The sequence below is a fragment of the Ambystoma mexicanum genome, chromosome 4p (genome assembly GCF_040938575.1).
Source record: "Ambystoma mexicanum isolate Mex_15411 chromosome 4p, UKY_AmexF1_1, whole genome shotgun sequence".
Classification (NCBI taxonomy): Eukaryota; Metazoa; Chordata; class Amphibia; order Caudata; family Ambystomatidae; genus Ambystoma; species Ambystoma mexicanum.
This window is the reverse complement of record NC_090927.1, coordinates 159830753-159845865: the sequence shown is the minus strand read 5'-3', so window position 1 is coordinate 159845865 and position 15113 is coordinate 159830753. Positions and strand designations below refer to the sequence as shown.

General features: G+C 49.4%; 1 protein-coding gene across 8 annotated transcripts in view; it reads left to right on the top strand.

Annotated features, from left to right (window-relative positions):
- The window catches only part of OTOF (otoferlin), a 1702209-nt gene that overhangs the window by 1311338 nt on the left and 375758 nt on the right, over positions 1-15113 (top strand). For all 8 annotated transcript variants that reach the window (XM_069605607.1, XM_069605606.1, XM_069605604.1 and 5 more), the window contains one exon: positions 8343-8451. In XM_069605607.1, the coding sequence (XP_069461708.1) occupies positions 8343-8451 (109 nt within the window). The remainder of the gene's footprint in view (positions 1-8342; positions 8452-15113) is intronic.

Here is a 15113-nt window from a genome sequence, read left to right as displayed (position 1 = left end):
CATCCACCCTGCTCATTCAGTTGCACTGCCAGTGTACATCCACCCCACCCATTCAGTTGCATTGGCAGTGCATATTCACCCTGCCCATTCAGTTGGCAGCGCAAATCCACCCTGCCCATTCAGTTGCACTGGCAGTACACATATACCTGGCCCATTCAGTTGCACTGGCACTGCACATCCACCCCGCCCATTCAGTTGCACTGACATTGCACATCCACCCCGCACATTCAGTTGCACTGGCAGTGCATATCCACCCTTCTCATTCAGTTGCACTGGCAGTGTACATCCACCCCGCCCATTCAGTTGCATTGGCAGGGTATATCCACCCTGCCCATTCAGTTGGCAGTGCACATCCACCATGCCCATTCAGTTGCACTGGCAGTGTACATATACCCTGCCCATTAAGTTGCACTGGCAGTGCACACCCACCCTTCCCATTCAGTTGCACTGGCATTGCACATCCACCCCACCCATTCAGTTGCACTGGCAGTGCACACCAACCCTGCCCTTTCAGTTGCACTGGCAGTGCACCCCCACCCTGCTCATTCAGTTGCACTGGCAGTGCACATCCACCCTGCCCATTCAGTTGCACTGGCATTGCACACCCACCCTTCCCATTCAGTTGCACTGGCATTGCACATCCACCCTGCCCATTCAGTTGCACTGACATTGCACATCCACCCCACCCATTCAGTTGCACTGACATTGCACATCCACCCCACCCATTCAGTTGCACTGCCAGTGTACATTCACCCTGCCCATTCAGTTGCACTGCCAGTGCACATCCACCCGGCCAATTCAGTGGCACTGCCAGTGCACTTCCACCCTGCCCATTCAGTGGCACTGCCAGTGCACATCCACCCCGCCCATTCAGGTTGCACTGGCAATGCACATCCACCATGCCCATTCGGTTGCACTGGCAGTGTACATATACCCTGCCCATTAAGTTGCACTGGCAGTGCACATCCACCCTGGCCATTCAGTAGCACTGGCATCGCACATGCAACCCTGCCCATTACATCCACCCTGAACATTTAGTAGCACTGGCAGTACATATCCACCCTGCCCATTCAGTAGCACTGGCAGTGCACATCCACCCAGCTCATTCAGTTGCACTGCCAGTGTACATCCACCCCGCCCATTCAGTTGCATTGGCAGTGCATATCCACCCGGCCCATTCAGTTGGCAGTGCACATCCACCCTGCCCATTCAGTTGCACTGTCAGTACACATATACCTGGCCCATTCAGTTGCACCGGCAGTGCACATCCACCCTGCCCATTCAGTTGCACCGGCAGTGCACATCCACCCTGCCCATTCAGTAGCACTGGCATCACACATCCAACCCTGCCCATTAAATCCACCGTGACCATTCATTAGCACTGGCAGTGCGCTTCCACCCTGCCCATTCAGTTGCACTGACGGTGCACACCCACCCTGCTCATTCAATTGCACTGCCAGTGCACATCCACCCTGCCCATTCAGTTGCACTGGCGGTGCACACCCACCTTGCTCATTCAGTTGCACTGGCAGTGCACATCCACCCTGCCCATTCAGTTGCACTGACATTGCACATCCGCCCCACCCATTCAGTTTCACTGCCAGTGCACATTCATCCTGTCATTCAGTTGCATTGCCAGTGCATATCCACCCGGCTCATTCAGTTGCACTGTCAATGTACATCCACCCTGCCCATTCAGTTGCATTGTCAGTGCATATCCACCCTGTCCGTTTAGTTGGCAGTGCATGTCCACCCTGCCCATTCAGTTGCACTGACAGTGCACATATACCCTGCCTATTCAGTTGCACTGGCAGTGCACATCCACCCTGCTCTTTCAGTTGCACTGGCAGTGCACATACACCCTGGCCATTCAGTTGCACTGGCAGTGCACATCCACCCTGACCATTCAATAGCACTGGCAGCACACATCAAACCCTGCCCATTACATGCACCCTGACCATTCAGTTGCACTGGCAGTGTACATCCACCCCGCCCATTCAGTTGCATTGGTAGTGTATATCCACCCTGCCCATTCAGTTGGCAGTGCACATCCACCATGCCCATTCAGTTGCACTGGCAGTGTACATATACGCTGCCCATTAAGTTGCACTGGCAGTGCACATCCACCCTGGCCATTCAGTAGCACTGGCATCGCACATGCAACCCTGCCCATTACATCCACCCTGACCATTCATTAGCACTGGCAGTGCACATCCACCCTGCCCATTCAGTAGCACTGGCCATGCACAGCCACCCTGCCCATTCAATTGCACTGGCAGCGCACATCCACCCTGTCCATTCAGTTGCGCTGGCAGTGCACATCCACCCCGCCCATTCAGTTGCACTGGCAATGCACACCCACCCTGCTCATTCAGTTGCACTGGCAGTGCACATCCACCCTGCCCATTCAGTTGCAATGGCAGTGCACATCCACCCTGACAATTCAGTTGCACTGTCAGTGTACATCCACCCTGCCCATTCAGTTGCACTGGCAGTGCACATCCACCCCGCCCATTCAGTTGCACTGACATTGCATATCCACCCCACACATTCAGTTGCACTGGCAGTGCAAATCCACCCTGCTCATTCAGTTGCACTGCCAGTGTACATGCACCCCACCCATTCAGTTGCATTGGCAGTGCATATTCACCCTGCCCATTCAGTTGGCAGTGCACATCCACCCTGCCCATTCAGTTGCACTGGCAGTACACATATACCTGGCCCATTCAGTTGCACTGGCACTGCATATCCACCCTGCCCATTCAGTTGCACTGGCAGTGTGCATAGACACCGCCCATTCAGTTGCACTGGCAGTGCACATCCACCCTGCCCCTTCAGTTGCACTGGCAGTGCACATCCACCCTGACCATTCAGTAGCACTGGCAACGCACATCCAACCCTGCCCATTACATCCACCCTGACCATTCAGTAGCACGGGCAGTGCACAGCCACCCTGCCCATTCAGTTGCACTGGCAGTGCAGATCCGCCCTGCCCATTCAGTTGCACTGGCAGTGCACATCCACCCTCTCCATTCAGTTGCCCTGGCAGTGCACACCCACCCTGCCCATTCAGTTGCACTGCACACCCACCCTGCTCATTCATTTGCACTGGCAGTGCACACCCACCCTGCCCATTCAGTTGCACTGGCAGTGCACACCCACCCTTCCCATTCAGTTGCACTGGCAGTGCACATCCACCCTGCCCATTCAGTTGCACTGACATTGCACTTCCACCCCACCCATTCAGTTGCACTGCCAGTGCACATCCACCTTGCCCATTCAAATGCACTGGCAGTGCACACCCACCCTGTTCATTCATTTGCACTGGCAGTGCACACTCACCCTGCCCATTCAGTTGCACTGGCAGTGCACACCCACCCTTCCCATTCAGTTGCACTGGCAGTGCACATCCACCCTGCCCATTCAGTTGCACTGCCAGTGCACTTCCACCCTGCCCATTCAGTTGCACTGGCAGTGCACATCCACCCTGCCCATTCAGTAGCACTGGCAGTGCACATCCACCCCGCCCATTCAGTTGCACTGCCAGTGCACATCCACCCTGCCTATTCAGTTGCACTGGCAGTGCACATCCACCCTGCTCTTTCAGTTGCACTGGCAGTGTAATACACCCTGCCCATTCAGTTGCACTGGCAGTGCACATCCACCCTGACCATTCAATAGCACTGGCAGCACACATCAAACCCTGCCCATTACATGCCCCCTGACCATTCAGTAGCACTGGTAGTGCACATCCACCCTGCCCATTCAGTAGCACTGGCAGTGCACATCAAGCCTGCCCATTCAGTAGCACTGGCAGCGCACAACCACTCTGCCCATTCAGTTGAACTGGCAGTGCACATCCACCCTGACCATTCAGTTGCACTGGCAGGCACATCCACCCTGTCCATTCAGTTGCACTGGCAGTGCACATCCAATCCGCCCATTCAGTTGCGCTGGCAGTGCACACCAACCCTGCCCATTCAGTTGCACTGGCAGTGCACCCCCACCCTGCTCATTCAGTTGCACTGGCAGTGCACATCCACCCTGCCCATTCAGTTGCACTGGCATTGCACACCCACCCTTCCCATTCAGTTGCACTGGCATTGCATATCCACCCCACCCACTCAGTTGAACTGCCAGTGCACATCCACCTTGCCCATTCAGTTGCACTGGCAGTGCACATCCACCCTGGCCATTCAGTTGCACTGACATTGCACATCCACCCCACCCATTCAGTTGCACTGCCAGTGTACATTCACCCTGCCCAATCAGTTGCACTGCCAGTGCACATCCACCCGGCTCATTCAGTTGCACTGTCAGTGTACATCCACCCTGCCCATTCAGTTGCATTGTCAGTGCATATCCACCCTGTCTGTTCAATTGCCAGTGCACCCCCACCCTGCTCATTCAGTTGCACTGGCAGTGCACATCCACCCTGCCCATTCAGTTGCACTGGCATTGGACACCCACCCTTCCCATTCAGTTGCACTGGCATTGCACATCCACCCTGCCCATTCAGTGGCACTGACATTGCACATCCACCCCACCCATTCAGTTGCACTGACATTGCACATCCACCCCACCCATTCAGTTGCACTGCCAGTGTACATTCACCCTGCCCATTCAGTTGCACTGCCAGTGTACATATACCCTGCCTATTAAGTTGCACTGGCAGTGTACTTCCACCCTGGCCATTCAGTAGCACTGGCATCGCACATGCAACCCTGCCCATTACACCCACCCTGAACATTTAGTAGCACTGGCAGTGCACATCCACCCTGCCCATTCAGTAGCACTGGCAGTGCATATCCACCCTGCCCATTCAGTAGCACTGGCAGTGCACATCCACCCCGCCCAGTCAGTTGCACTGCCAGTGCACATCCACCCTGCCTATTCAGTTGCACTGGCAGTGCACATCCACCCTGCTCTTTCAGTTGCACTGGCAGTGCACATACACCCTGACCATTCAATAGCACTGGCAGCACACATCAAACCCTGCCCATTACATGCACCCTGACCATTCAGTAGCACTGGTAGTGAACATCCACCCTGCCCATTCAGTAGCACTGGCAGTGCCCATCAACCCTGCCCATTCAGTAGCACTGGCAGCGCACAACCACTCTGCCCATTCAATTGAACTGGCAGTGCACATCCACCTTGACCATTCAGTTGCACTGGCAGTGCACATCCACCCTGTCTATTCAGTTGCACTGGCAGTGCACATCCACCCTGCCCATTCAGTTGCATTGTCAGTGCATATCCACCCTGTCCATTCAGTTGGCAGTGCATGTCCACCCTGCCCATTCAGTTGCACTGGCAGTGCACATATACCCTGCCCATTCTGTTTCACTGGCAGTGCACATCCACCCTGCCCATTCAGTGGCACTGCCAGTGCACATCCACCCTGTCCATTCAGTGGCACTGCCAATGCACATCCACCCCGCCCATTCAGGTTGCACTGGCAGTGCACATCCACCATGCCCATTCAGTTGCACTGGCAGTGTACATATACCCTGCCCATTAAGTTGCACTGGCAGTGCACATCCACCCTGCCCATTCAGTAGCACTGGCAGTGCACATCCACCCCGCCCATTCATTTGCACTGCCAGTGCACATCCACCTTGCCATTCAGAAGCAGGTGCACTTTTTTATTTGCTTCAGGTCGCAAATGGGCATTTTCACTATTTGTGAATCAGGTGCAACTGGCGTCCAAACCAAATTACTGCACATGTGACTTTTCCTGCTCTTGATAAGATACTGAAGGGCTATGTTAGCTGTGGAACCGGTCGCCCAATGCTGTCAAATGCTGTGAAGCGTATCCGCTGCTAAGATTAACATTGTCATTTTTAATTACTTCAGATAACAATGGTAAAGGTGTAGACTGCTGTTTTTTGATACTTGAAACCAATGGCAACAGGTTTCTTCTAAAATGTTATTCAGAAAGGGAGACTAGCACAAGGTGTATTACAATCACTGCCACCAGTTTTACATGGAAAGCCACTGCCTTTACCCTTTATATTACAGCATATGATGAATGTATGCAGCCTTACCCTGCCTCTCCTCTACTTCCCCCTGCGCTCCCCCTTTTAATCCTCCTTCTTCCCCCTTTATTTTCTGTTCTCCGGGCCCCCACACTTCCCTCTCAGCCCCACTGCCCAACCTCTTCTAAGGAAAGACTTCTGTAGTGTTCTTTGTCCATGCTGTTAGTACCAATAAAGATTTTGGGCCTCATTAAAACTCTGGCGGTAGCCATGCCGTTACTGCCCGAGGAGTTGCATTTTTTCCAGCACCCGCGAATGGGCAAGAACCGGGTCATGCCGAGCTCGGTGGACCCGGTAATTGCCCATTTGCGTGTGCTGGTAACATGGGACTCCCCATCCCCATTCTGCCCCATAGGGCTGAATGGGAATGGGGACGTCAGATGCACCGGCACATTCAGAGTTGTGCCGGTACATCCGACGTGCTGGGCTCACGGGTGCTGTTACACCCGCCAGGAGAAACTTGGCGGGCTGTCAGGCAGGCCGGGAATTACGGTACCGGCATGCTTACCGGTACCGTAGTTCCCAGACCGCCATGCTCGTAATGAGGCCCTATGTATTTATAAAACCTTGACAGTGATTCCTTTGTATGACGTCTTTGCCCAAATTAATTGAAAATTGCCAATGTGAGGTCTCCTCTTCCAAAAGGGCAAAGACACCTTGGTCCATTGAGGTTCACAGATCTGCGGTGCAGAGATGTCTTCCGTTGTCATATGTCAAATATCTACACATTGTGAATGCCACTGTGGCCATGAAGGCGATTGGATGCAACTGAAAAAAGGAACAAGTCATTGCGGGTCATTACAACTTTGCCGCTGCAGAGTCAATGTGCCAGTATTACCGTGTACCGGCACGTTTCAGTACCGCCAAAGTACAAGTTTCTTAGCATTGGGTCATTTTAATATGCAGGTTTGTAAAATGTACACATAATGGACCTGGTTTACAAACTTTATAGGGCCTGATTGGTTTGAAATGGAGGTGCTCTTTACCGTTTACATTTTTGTAGTTGTCTGTCTTGAAAAAGAATCCTACTGCAACATTTCTTTGAGCCAATTGGCAATACTTGTCTTTAGGTGCTAGGCATATTCCAGGGTTTAGTGCCCAGTCAGCACCATTTCAGAAGCTCTTCTTAATCTAATTGGCTGATCTATTTAATTGCAAATGGTTGAATTATTTTTTCATTTTTTTCTGTGATTATAAAGGGCCTCATTACGAGTATGGATGTAGCCAGGGTGCTATTAGCGCCATGGATGCCTCCATACCGGGCTCCAAAACCGAGTTCCTTCAATGAGGAATAACTGGGTAATTCCAACATTGGAGGACCCGGTAATTCCTCCTTGAAGGAACCCATCCACATAAATAACGTCCCGTTATTAACTCCCTGTTCCCCTCGCGGGACCCGGAAAGGACGTCTGGTTTTACCAGACATCTGTTCCGGGTCCCGCAAAGGAACCTCGTAATAGGCGCTCCCATAATGATGGGTGCCGGTCCCGTACCGGCGGCCTTCATTGCGGGACCGCCAGGGTCGTAATGAGGCCCAAATATCTACAGTGGAAAAGCCTAGGCCGGCTTTATGTACATCTTTGAATTCTAAACCCTGTGTGCCTTTAGCTTTATATAAAAGGTTACCGAAAACTACATGTAATAATGGACAATTATGCAATGGGAATCTTGAAGGAGTTATTTCCCTCTGCCTGTTCAGCACAAACAGACCTGAAATAAAAATGTAATTCCTAACAGCATCACAAGATCATAGTAATGCAAAGGCTCAAAACATCAAAGCCCATGGTCTACTACACTGCTGTCTTTTTAATCTAACACTACATTACAAAGAAGAGCTTGTGGCATGATTTCTAAGGACCTTTTAGGGTATACCTGGTTTCAGATAATTAGAGAATGAACTTTTGCTGATTTTAAGGTATTTAACAGACATTTGCTTTACTGCTTTTGCAATAATTTAAATCTAAAACATACATAGACAGTTGCCTTTTTGCAAATAAAAGACTTTGAATGTGTATTGAACTAAACTAGGCGGTTGCACTTCCGATAAAGTGCAGTAACTGTTGCCAGGCTAGTGGTTGGAACAAAGCTATTAAGTGAATTACGCCTTGGACAGGCAGAGGTAATTGAAAGTATTGCAACAGGAAAATACAGTGTTAGCAACAAAGCAAACTTCAAGAGATTAGAATAGACATGCAAACTGACATCCTAGAGGAGGCTGCAGGTCAAGCGGTCAGTAGCTATAGCTCTCAATGGGTCTAAACTGTGTTGGAGTAATGCCTGAGTGTGCTTGTGTTTCTATAGACCTGCACTGGGAAAATGGAAGAGTTTTTCCTCTTTGGAGCCTTCCTGGAAGCCACCATGGTCGATCGAAGAATTGGAGACAAACCAATCAGCTTTGAGGTCACCATAGGTAACTATTACTCTGCAGCAATTATGCAATACTGTGTTCTGGATTGGCCCGGGCTTCGGCATTGTGCACCTACAAAAAAATCAGTGCTCATCTTAAAATAATTCTGGCCGGTTTCCAACGATTCTCCCAAGTCTTCCTTCCGCCTGGGAAAAGGCATCCATGATTCCCAAAGCAAGCTATTGGTGTTTAACATGTGGGTGTGTTTTACATACGTTAAGCAAACATGCTCATCTTACAAAGGTGGCATCTGTCTGCACATCTCCAGTAGGGGAGCTGTGTAGGCTTGTGGCAGGGTGGAGTCAGAAGAGGTCACCGCATAATTAGATGAAAGATATAACTGACATGGGTCTGTAAATATATATAAATTACGCGTGGCGGATTGCGGATCTACTTGCAAATAGTTTTTTTGTAAAATTGGCAAGCGTGCAGAAAATGTCAAACACTCATGGGAAAAATATTCACAATCAGAATAGGGTCATTTCAACTTTTGAAATCCTATTGTAATTGTAATTGGTTATTTATAAAGCAATGAATACCCAGAGGATTCTAAGCCACGTCGTCTTGCTTCCAAGGCGAGCATGTTGCCCCTGAGCTATCCTCCCGGCCCTATTGCTAACACACATGATCATGTGTTGCGGGCATTAGGCCCACGTGCATCCAGTATTTCAGCCATCACTGTGTTTTGTCTGTCTGTGAATACTAACAAGCATGCAGTGTGTGCCCTGTGTCACGTCATTGAGGTGTAATGGGTGCGCGTAAAATAGCTCAGCAAGTCAGGCTCTTGCCTTAGATATCTGCATGTGCCCTCCAGTCACATGCGCCACTCCGGCGGGGCTGGCTCAGTTCTTCATCGTTCTGAGGTCGATCATTGGAGAACCGTTCAATTGGATGAGAAAAATATCCCATTCCTGGGAATCTGGCATGGAGCGAGCGATCTAGAAAATGGAAAACGCCATTCCCTGTTCCAATTTACAAAGACAAGTGGGTGCAGGTTATGCACTTAACTGTCTACCTGTCTTTTCCACGTTATGTTATGTTAGTATGCCATGTACCTCGCACCGCTGAACATCAGGCCTCGTTACAAGTTTGCCTGTCCGGTAACTACGGTACCGGTAAGCTTGCCAGTACTGTAGTTCCCAGACCAGCAAACTACGAGTTCTGCTCGCGGGTGCCTTTTCACCCGCCAGGACTGGCCTGTCGGGCGGAACGGCACCAGCGAGCAGAGCATGTCAGATTCACCGGCACCATTTTGAATGGTGCCGGTGCATCCGACCTCCCCATTCCCATTGAGCCCTCTGGGGCTCAATGGGAATGGGAAGTAAAAGTTTCCAGCCCCTGGCAACGGGGAAATACAGGGTCCGCCAGGGTTGTAATGGCTCTGTAGTTCCCCATTGCCAGCGACCAGAAAAATTTGCAAGTTTGGCAGCAGCCTGCCGGTTTTACCAGCAAGGCTACTGCCAAAATTGTAATGAGACCATTGTCTTGCTGTCACCCTGTCCCCCCCTCAGTTCTTATCATGTGCACTGATTCAAGGTAAGAAAATAGCATTCATTTTGGGAAAAGAAATGGGCTGTTCATTCCTGATTCAAAAGACCAAACTGAAAAGCTCTTAGTGTAAATGTACAGCCCCACACTGGCGAGCAAACATTCCCAGGCGCCGATTGCTATGTTTAAGTGATGAGACGCTGCTGAGCGAACACGCTTCTATGCAATGGCCGATTGACTGCAATGCTGTTTTCTTTTATACTGCAAAACCTCTACTCAGGCTTCTGAATCCTAAATCACATTACGAGTTAGGCAGTGCAGGTTAAATGAGGCGGTATTACCATATACGGCAGCATTACCGCACCGCCCTACTATGAGTTAGGCGGAAAGTTGGAGGAGGCACCTCCAGTTATGACCTGGAGGTACGTCTGTGGCTTCATCTCCAGCTCTGAGCTGGAGGTAAATCCGTGCACTTTCTGCCCATTTTCGGCAGAATTACCGCCGCAGAATTATTAGCTCAGTCATTCCCCCGAAAATGCCCCATTGAGTCCGTTGGGCTCAACAAAAATGGGGATTTACACCGGCACGTGTAATCCGGTGGTAATACCGCTGAACCAGGTGGCGGTAACAGTAATTCTTTTGGGCGGTATTCCAGTGGATTTACCGCCAGAATACTGCCCAACTCATAATGACCCCCAGTGTCTTATAAAGGAGATTGCTTGTCCCGCAATCCCTGCAGAATGTGTGACTGGCCTTGCCCAGGATCACACTGGAGGTGGTGTCCATCTTCTCTCATTCTTCCATCTGCATGAACTCATTTCTTTACACAAAAACCCTCCAACTACTGATACCTTTTACTGCATGAACAAAAACATATTCTCTCAATATAACATGCAGAGAGGGGGCCACTTTACCACATAATTGATTTCGCATCCCCATATTTTTTTTAAACGGGGGTCACAGGGAAGTCCCAAATCCAATGGGAGGTTCAGGATGGCACGCGACCCCTCCCAGACATAAAAGAATCACTTGATGACCAGCAAAATAACCGTAAAATAATTAACATGAACCAATATGTCTCGTGTTTTTCATAGTGCCTTGTGCCTGTTTCCTCAGGTTTCGAAAAGCTGTAACTATTAGGCAATTTAATGGTACTCAACACATCGTCAGGATGAATGGCTGAACCCGCCAGGCCATCATTTGAAACTCCATTGTGTACGCTGACAATAGATATGGGCTGAGCGTAAAACGTACAGCGCTATCATTACACTGCATAATCCTTGGAAGCCTCAGAGATGTCTTCTTCGGAAGGCTGTAAATGAATGTGATATATGATATGACATGATATGATATGGCATTTATAACGCGCCTGTACACAAGTGTTTCTAGGTGCAACAAGACAAGGAGGGGGGAAAGAGAGGGGGGACAAAACAACAGTCTTACTAGGCCCTGTCATTCAGATCGCTCAAGCGCAGGGAAGAGGGGAGGGGAGCAGTGCTGAGGAGAAGTGCAGGTAACAAAAAGTGCAGCCGGCGGGTGGCTCAGTGCAGGTAATCAGAAAGTGCAGCCAAAGCGTGGCTCATGAGTGTAGGGAGAGGAGACTGTAGGGTTACAGATACAGATCACAAGTGCTAGGGGAGCCAAGAGGCAGTGAAGGTGCAACTGGACAGGCAGGCACCTGGACTCATGTTCAGAGGGTGGCCAGGGGACCAGTGCGTTCAACAGACGGGTCATCAGCAGGGGAGAGGAAGAGAAAAAGCGGAAGCGAAGAGGAAGGTCTTGAGTTGCTTCTGGAACTGGAGATGGTTCTGCTCAAGTTTGTGTGAGGCAGGAAGGCTGTGCCAGAGGGAGGCAATAGCCGAAGAAAGAGATCTGCCCCAACTCTCTGCTTGGAAGAGGGACTGACCCTCAGAGAGTTGGAGGTGGATGAGCATAGAGCTCAAGATGGGAGATACTTAGGAAGTTAGAGTTGGAAGTAGTGCGGCCCCAGGTCCCAGAAACCCCAGTGGACAATGCAGAGGGTCTAGAACTTGATCCTTGCTGCCACTGGGAGCCAATGAAGAGATTTCAGAGCTGGAGAGATATGACCCCTGGGCTTGAGGCCAAGGTCTAGTCTTGCAGTCTTGTTCTGAATAAGTTGTGGAGGATGGAGAGTTGAGGCAGGAAGATTGTAGAAGAGGCTGTTGTAGTAGTCTCGCCTTGAGAGGACCAAAGCTCTGGAGACAGTGAGTTTCTGGGGGAAAGTGAGGAAAGGACGAATACCTCTGAGGAGGTGTAGCTGATAGTTTGACTTCTTAGAGACGTTGGAGATGTGAGGAGAGAAGGAGAGGGTGGAGTCAAAGATGACCCCAAGGTTTTAGCCTTACAGGTAGGAGCAGGAAGAGGACCCAGAGTGGACGGCCAGAGAGAGAGAGGAAAGGAGGGAGCTGGTGTTCCGATGAGGAGTATCTCCGTCTTACTGGCATTAAGGCAGAGGTCATTGATGGCCCACCACTCCTGAATTGCAGGCAGACAGTCAGGAATTAAAGAAGGACTTGAGGCATCCGAAGGGAGCTTGAAAGAGAGTTGTGTGTCATCTGCATAACACTGAAAGTTGGAACAGAGAGCAGCAATGCAGTGGGCAAGAGGTATCAGGTATTGGTTGAACAGCCAGGGAGAGAGGTTAGACCCCTGGGGAACACCACAGGTAGAGAGAGAGATAGAAGAAAGGAAAGACCCCAGTTAGAGCTGAGAGGGTCGGTGAGTGAGAAAGGAGGTCAGCCAGGCCAGGGCCTGATCAGTGATACCCAGGTAATCACGGAGGCACTTGAGCAGGATGGCATGGTTGACTGTGTCGAAAGCAGAAGAAAGAACAAGGAGAATGAGGACAGAGGGAAGGTTAGAATCAAGGTTCGAGAGCAGGTCTTCACGGATGTTCAGGAGAGCAGTTTCTATTCTTCTGCCTGCTCTGAAGCCAGCCAGACTGATGGTCATGGAGACAACCAACAGATTCAGTATGCAGGTTGAGCTGGGAGATGGCCAGCTTTTCCAGGAGTTTGCCCAAAAAAGGAGTGATATAGGTCGGGCGATAGTTAGCTGGAGAGGAAGGATTGGCAGAGGACTTCTTTAAGAGGGGGTGCACAAGGGGGTGCTTCAGGGGCGAGAGGAATGTTCCAGTGGCAAAAGAATGACTGCAGAAATCGTCCAAGGCTGGAGAAAGGGTGTCAATGTGATCCTTGATGGAAGAACAGGGAAGAACCTATTCTGTCAAGACTTTCATAGATCGGACTTGTCTAGAAACGTTGTAAGGGGTGAACAAGGGAAAGGAAGAGAAGGGAGGAGAAGAGGTGGCCACAAGAAGGCCAGGAGTGGAGGAGGAGGAAGAAGAGGAAGAGAGGATTGACAGCATTTCTTGAGTTTTAGTGATGAAATGAAAAGCCAAGGCCGTACAGAGGGCTTGGGAGGGCACAGGAGAGGTAGAGACTGGAGCAGGATTGGCCAGCTCCTTGCAGATTCTGAAGAGTTTGGCCGAGTTGTTAGAGTAGTAAATGAGCAGGTAACACAAATATCATATTTCACATTAACTAATTTACAAGCAAGTGCACATATTCATTTCTGTAATGCAAAAAGAGAAAAGAAAAAAAGAAAGCATGCTGTGCCAAGCATGCGCGTATGAGGGAACAACTCATGCCTCCCTTACTCATTTTGAAATATAGCATTTAAAGGAAAAGATTTAGCAGCCATGGAATACATACTTAATAAGCCATAGCCAAACAAACAGATATTGTGCTATAGTCTGGAAACAGATTCTGTCTTAACCAAACCCAAGGTACAATCATATCATAAACTATATAATAAAAAAACATATGTATGTTTGTCTGAAGCCGTCATGCGCAGTAGAGGCTGCCCGAATGCCCAGAATTCTCTGCTAGAGAGAGCTGTTGCCTAAGGATATACAATAGTCCAATACGAATAGCTTCGCCTGTCACCGCTAGAGGGAGCTGTTGCCATACGCATACAATAATAAGACTTCAAGTTCATCTCCCAAGGGAACAAAATGTGTATTTCAAGAATGATAATATACAATTAGCTGCAGAAAAGGCCCTAGACGGGGACACCACTTTAACAGCATGCTTCAAGTTGCATGAAGAGAATCATACTGCATGTGAATTGTATTACTCTGACATCCCTCAACATTATATATTTGATTCCAAAACCCGTAAGTGAAATCCAAGACAAAGAGGAGCAGATACAACAAACGGCCGTATGTGCTATGTTGAACTTGTATCAGATTCTGAGAGATTTTGTTTGAGGTTGCTACTCTTCCACGTAAAAGGAGCAAGATCTTTTACAATTCGTTTTTGTATTAATACATTACATTGCATTCAAATATACCACATAATATATTAATACTCTGAAAATGTTTTCCTTCATGCACATAATCCTGTGTACATGGGCTTTTACACTAGTTTAACATAATTCAATGTGTTCCTTGAGGTAATGTTCATTCACTGAGCTTCACACATCAACACTGTGACAAGTTGCAGCTTTTTTCTTGACAATGTTAAAAAATATTTAATCGTTAACTTTTACTGTTAATACTACCACCACAGTAACTGTTAGTGTAGTCTATGGTGGGGTATTTTTTTCCTCTTCTTACATTGATGGTATGCATATTCTGCCTCTTCACATCAAGCTCTGACTTACTTCAAGCCCCAGTGATCTTATTCCAGCCATTGTTGCAAAGAACCAGGCCTCGACCTTGCCCCTCGGATCATCCTTTCATTCTCCACAGGGCAGCTGCCTGCCTCCCTTAGACAGGCTATTTTGGTGCCCTAAACAAATCCCTCATTCTCGTCCATAGCTGGCCCTGCTGACCACTGCAAGTCTTCCTACGATCTCCAAGATCTTGTAAGTGGTAGGTACCGTCCAGCTATCATGATTTATAGACTCTTCAGGGCCTCTAGATTTGTATCACTCTGGTTTCCCTCCCAGTCCTCCTGAGACTGAGAGAGCCCTTTGTTAGTTTGGGGTGCCATTATGAAAGGCAACGTATCCCTGCGGCTTCTGTTACTGTGAATCACCAGCTCTTCTTTACCAGTTTTTGGACGTTTTCCATTTTGGGAGAATTTCCTTGGAATGGTTCCTGTCCTTTTCAGGTGGCAAGAGACACAAGCCAGTATGGACCCATTGTGGTC